We start from the raw sequence: 6,000 nt of genomic DNA, 5'->3' as shown, positions 1-6,000 counted from the left end.
TCCCCTCCTGACACTTGTAATCTAAAATAATTGTCAACTAAATTATACAAAGTAAATTAAATGACAGCTTTGTCCCCGTCCCCCAAAAAATCTAACATGATTAGACCTGAAAAGAAAACAAATTGAAAAACTGAATTTCTTTTTTTTTTTTTTAAGAGAGATTTTTTTGCTATAGGGCACATGCACTCACCAGAGAGACAGAGTAACAGACAGTGAGAAATTACCCCACAGGGAGATGGCCATGCCACACTGCCTTCTCCTCTATTCTCTCTCAGGATTTTGGGCATGCACGCACACGTGCCCAGCGTGCGTATTAAGCCACCAGGTCTGGGACTTAAACCTCAGTCGACCCTGTGGGAGTCCAATAATGTAACCATTAAACCATCCCCTGGTCCCTAAAAACTGAATTTCTAAAACACCTCTGACATAAAAGTTTCTACTGCTTCTATGAAAAAATAAATAATTTTAAAAAACCAAACCTGCCATATTCGTGTAAGTCCATGTTCTAATTTCTTTTTTATGTAGCCACGATCAAAATTAGATTCTTCAGTACTCATCATATTACTCCCTTCTGAAAATAAAACAAGATGGTACATGCTTTTAGATTTACTTCATGTCATTGTTTTCCAAAAAATTTCCACTTGGTTTCTCATAAAATGTAAGCCTATGAAAGATCTAGAAAATATTTTCAATATTTATATAGTCAAAATAATATTTAAAAATTAGGTATTAGTATTAAACCCACTTGGTCAGAGAGATTAAACTTAGACAGAGAAACGCTAATAGTCCAAAGACCACTGAACTCATAGGTGACTGAAGCTACGATTCCAACTCAGGCAGTGTGGTCCCTGAGGCAGGGTTCTCAGTAGTCCTTTACTTACTGCCTACCATGAGACCATATGACGACTGTGAATAGGACATAACAGGACCAATTAGCCCAATTACTAACCCAATTAATAGCACGCTAAAAGAGTAAAGACTATACAACTGGTAAGTAGTGAGGTAATGGTGCCTACATCCATTTCAGATAAAAAAATCTAACAATGTCAAGTACGAAGAGTAAGATCACAGATCTGCCTCAAAACAAATCTCCCCCTAAAAACAACAAATAATACACATACATTTATACTAAAACATTTACATTTTTATATAACTAAACTGTGAACAACTGAGTAAATTATTGCCTTGTCAAAGGTTAGCAGGGTGTCCACTGGTGAACAGTAAAAGGCCCCTGAAAAAGCTAATCTCTAGACCATGCCTTGTTTACCTCTGAGCACTCCTAGAGCTTAAGCTTTAGTATATGTAGGGTCTGGCTGTTAGGGATTCAGCAACTCAGGGCAATGCACCTTAACTACAGCTTTAGCGTTATTTTAGAACAATTACACTGTTAGAACACCAAAAAGCATTGGGGACCAGCAGTTAGCTTAATGGCTATGTCACTGGACTCACACGTAGTCAACTGTGGTTCGAGTCTTGAACCCAGTGGCTTAAACTCACACCAGGCTCAAGATCCCAAGAGGAGAATGGAGGAGAAGGGATTGTGGCGTGGCCATCCCCTGGAGGGTGATTTCTTGCTTTCTGTCTCTGTCTTTCTGGTGAGTGCATGTGCCCTACAGCAAAAAAAAAAAAAAAAAATCCCCCCCAAAAAAAGAAAAAAAAGCATCAAATATTATTACTACAGAGCTACAGGAAATGAATTACAGAGTCTTCTTCAGTTTTATAAAGTTCTGTTAAGAAAATGTTCAAACCACTGATTCCTACAATTTTATTCCTGAATGCGAATATGAAAGGATCAATTCCAAGTGAAGAAATTACTTTTTTGATTGTTAGATACTATCACCAAAGCTATATTAATCAAGAATGCCTAAATATTCCTAAAATATATAGTGTAGGGTTAAGGAATTTTACCAAAGAATACTGAGAACATAAGACTCAAATAGAGTCTTAAGTCTGGCACAATAATCTAATAAATGCAAACAATTGGCCTAAAGCAAAAAGCAAATTTTAACATGATGAATATACAGGTACTCCTTATAGTTCATTGAAAGTATGTGTTAATTCTATTCCAAACTTTTCCTTTGCTTTCTCTTGAAATAATGTACTGGGCCAGCAGGTGGCATGCTGGTTAAGGCAGCATGATCCCCATGTCTGACTCCACAGTATGATTCAAGTCCTGGACCAAGAGGCTTGAAAAAACACACTGGCATTTGTGCACGCATGTCCAAAAGCACAAATGAAAGAGGAGTGGAGAAGGAGGAATTGTGGTGTGACCATTCCCAATGGGGAGTGCTTTCTCACTCTCCCCATCTTTCTCTCTCTCTCCAGTGAACAGCCTCTGGCAATTTTTTTTCTAGGTTTTTGCCAAAGAGTGTGTGCACTTGCCAGAGACCAAGAAAGACAGAGACAGAGACAGGAAAAGAGACAGACCAAGAAAGACAAAGACAGAGACAGGAAAAGTGAGAAATCACCCCCAGTGGAGATGGCCACACCATAATCCCTTCTCTACTCTCCTAGGATTTGGGACACACATGCACACATTTCCACCATGATTTTCAATTTTAAAAAAAAAAAAAAGGAAAAAAAAGGAAAACGAGTGGCTAAAACGTCTTGACAGTGTCCTCATCTGGAAAAAATACAGATTGCTACAACAGGATAAATTGTGTTGAACAATGGAATCCTAGTGAGCTCAGAAATTCCCTAAGTAATCTGAGATTTAAAAAGAAAAAAAATAAGAAGCCCTACAGATATTTCATTATTGGTATAATTATCTCTTGGTCTATTTCCTGTAGTGATATTAACAACAGCCAATATAAATGCCTTACATTCACCTTAAACTTTACAGCAACCCTGCAGAGTAGATGTATTACTGCTCTATGGTGTTTTGGGTTTGTTTTTTTAGCCCACCTCTTTAAGGAGAAAACTAAAGACTGAGAAGATAAAGTAAATTTCTTGAAGTTCTCAAATTTAGTGAACAGCAATGAAAATGTGAAGCCAGGTATCTGGAATTGCAAAATTCTCTTCTGGGAACAGTAGTGATACAGGGGTGGGAACACAAAATTAGGTCAAAACAGTTCAGGCCCTGGGTTGACTTAAATCCCAGCTCAGTGCCCACCCTTCTCTTGTCCTTCTCCCTTTTCTCTCCATGTCTTTACTCTCTTTAACTATACTTCTAAATGAATGAAAACACATCTGTAGAATTTTCCTCTTATATTTTTGTTTCGTTTTGTTTTCTATTGGGTTGTTGTAGAGAGCAGCCGAATCTGAGCTAACAATGGTGCCTTTAAACTAAGCAGAGCTAACAACGATGCCTTTAACTAAGCAGAGACAAGGTCCTGCACTGTGGAGGCACTGAGTTGCTCTCCTGAGCTCAATAGGCAAGGCTATGATCGTTGTAAGAAGCTGTGTCAGCCAGAGAAGGCCTGGGGAGGCAAAAGGAGGCCTGTATAGAATCACAAGACACAACATGTTGCACAGCTTCAGTCAGCAACAGAAAAATGCCTGGCCTTTGCATTCTGCTTCTCCTTCCTTCCCCCTTTGCTCTTTTTTTTTGGGAGAGGTTTTTGCTATAGGGCGCATGCGCTCGCCAGATAGACAGAGAGAGACATAGAGATAGAAAGCGAGAAATCATCCCCCAGGGGGAATGGCCACGCTGCAATCCCTTCTCCTCCATTCTCCTCTTGGGATCTTGGGCACAAACGCACACGCGCCTGGCGTGAGTTTAAGCCACCGGGTCCGGGACTCGAACCGTGGTCGACTACATGGGAGTCCAGTGACATAGCCATTACACTAACTGCTGGTCCCCCCCTTTGCTCTTTAATAGAACATCTCAGGGCTGTAGGTATCTCCAGCAGAGATGCCCGAAGCACCCAATCTTTTCTGCTTTTTCTACTTGTGTGTCTGTGTGTTTCTTTCTAATCCACCGTGGCTTCCCCTCAGGTTCACATCTCTCCACCTAGATCTTGGCAGGATGTCAGAAAAGTCATGACGTATTTTCTGTCTTTTTCTATGCAAGAGTCATAATGCACTTTTGCATAGAAAAATAGAAAAATACATCATGACTTTTCCAACTACCCAATATATTTATGAGTTTCTTAGGAATCAAGACAAAGATAAACTTTTGGCTTCTAACTAACAAAATCCTTTATGTAGCCATCAGTGAGACCTGTGGGTATTTCCTCTACCTACCCAACCATAGAAATTAAGCACCTCAGAAATTAGAAGTTACAGAAATAACCTCATTGAATAGCCACATTAAATTGTATTGATATGTGATACAAAAAACATGCAGTGCAACTTATTTTGTCCATATCGAAAAAAAGATGATAAGATCACTTATTGCTTTTAAAAGTAATACTTATCCTTAGTCATTGTTCAAAGATACATAATTATATAAATAAAGCAATTTAAATAGGATGTCTAGTAAACACAATGATTTCTCCAAGATTTGTTCTTTATTGTCTACTTGACTATACCATAATCATTAAAAGTTCTGTTTTTGTTTAAATAAAATTGAAAACAATAGCTTTTTATAAAATTCTAAGTTTTGTTTTATTTTTAGAATGCATCGATATAAGTATTAATTCTTAGAATCTAGTTTTGTTAGTACAACTTGAAAATTAGCAAAATAAGTCAATATTGAACATTCATCAACCGCATAATAAATATGGAAAGACTAATGTTATACCTAGTTAGCAACTAAAAATATTAAGGAAATATATTTTTTTTAAATAGCTCATTCTCAGTATTTCAGTCCTAAGGTTATTAGCATGTACTCCTGGAAACTGGTACTATTTACCACTCGAAAAGTCTTTGGGGGCCCACTCAAGGTGGTACAAGTGGTTGAGAACTGTTGAGTAATGTTGAAGCCAAATGGGGAAGCCCTGAGTTCAGGCCCTGGGTTGACTTCAACACTGCAGGCACACCTATACACACCCATGATCCTGGCTGGTTGGAAGGCAAGGAAAAAGATCATGGCGTGGTGAGATCCTGTCAAGGGTACCTAACCCCCATACCATAAAAGAAAGAAAAAAAATGTAAAAAAAAAAAAAAAAAAAAATCCTTCAGACCAGTAGATGGCATAGCTGTTATGTCACTGGACTCCCATATGGCCAACAGTGGTTCGAGTCCTGGACCCAGTGGGTTGAAAATCATGTCAGGCATGTGCGCTTGAGTGCTCAAACTAGCAGAAGGAGAATGGAGGAGGAGGGATTGTGGCATGGTTATCCCCACAGGGGGTGATCTCTCACTTTCCTTCTCATTATCTCTGTCTTTGCCTCTATCTCCCTCTGGCAAGCACACATACCCTAAGGCAAAAACCTCTCAAAAAAAAAAAAAAATCCTTTGGTCCATTTCATTCCCAATGGTAGTAGAGCTGATAGAGTAGCTGAACCACCTTTTTTGCTGAACGTTTAACCTCTGGTCACTATGGTCCCTAAAACCCTAATGGCATGCCTACCTTTTTCTTTCTTACTCTAGAAACATGGCACATTCACAATTCAATTATTAAAATAAAACCAAGATAATATCATACCAGAAGCTGAAGAAGCATCCTCACTGTCATGCTTTTCATGCCATTCCATAGTCCTGTAATAACTGAGCATAACTTCCCACAGTGCTTTGCACAGGTCTGCAAGGCATGGAATATAGCTGTCTGGTGTGACATGCTGAAAAAAAAATGAGAAGAGCCAGGTTTCAAATTATTACGTTCACTTTAATACAGTTAATAAAAATGAAATGTTTTTAATCAAATTCATTAAAAAATGAGATAACCAAGAAAATTTCTCCCACTGACATATTTTAAGAGCAAATCAATGGCATGCAATTTTTACAGTAATTCTTATTTAAGCATGGCTTTTTAGTACTCATTAGGAATATCAGTTTATATACTGTGAGCCAAACTGTTATCACAGAATGATAAAGTCTAAAGGAAATTATCAGTACTCTTATAAATAGCAGCAGAAACTTCCCCAAGTGTGTTTTTCAGTACATGCTTCTGAACAT

The 6,000-nt window shown here is 38.3% G+C and overlaps 1 protein-coding gene across 1 annotated transcript in view; it reads right to left on the bottom strand.

Annotated features, from left to right (window-relative positions):
• Positions 1–6,000, bottom strand: part of VPS50 (VPS50 subunit of EARP/GARPII complex) — a gene marked incomplete in the record, with an annotated part of 117,723 nt that overhangs the window by 55,234 nt on the left and 56,489 nt on the right. The window contains 2 exon segments of the mRNA XM_027766315.1: positions 480–571; positions 5,531–5,663. Of these exon segments, the coding sequence (XP_027622116.1) occupies positions 480–571; positions 5,531–5,663 (225 nt within the window).

Source organism: Tupaia chinensis, unplaced genomic scaffold (assembly GCF_000334495.1).
Source record: "Tupaia chinensis unplaced genomic scaffold, TupChi_1.0 Scaffold142374_1, whole genome shotgun sequence".
Lineage (NCBI taxonomy): Eukaryota > Metazoa > Chordata > Mammalia > Scandentia > Tupaiidae > Tupaia > Tupaia belangeri.
This window is presented reverse-complemented; position numbering and strand designations above follow the sequence as displayed.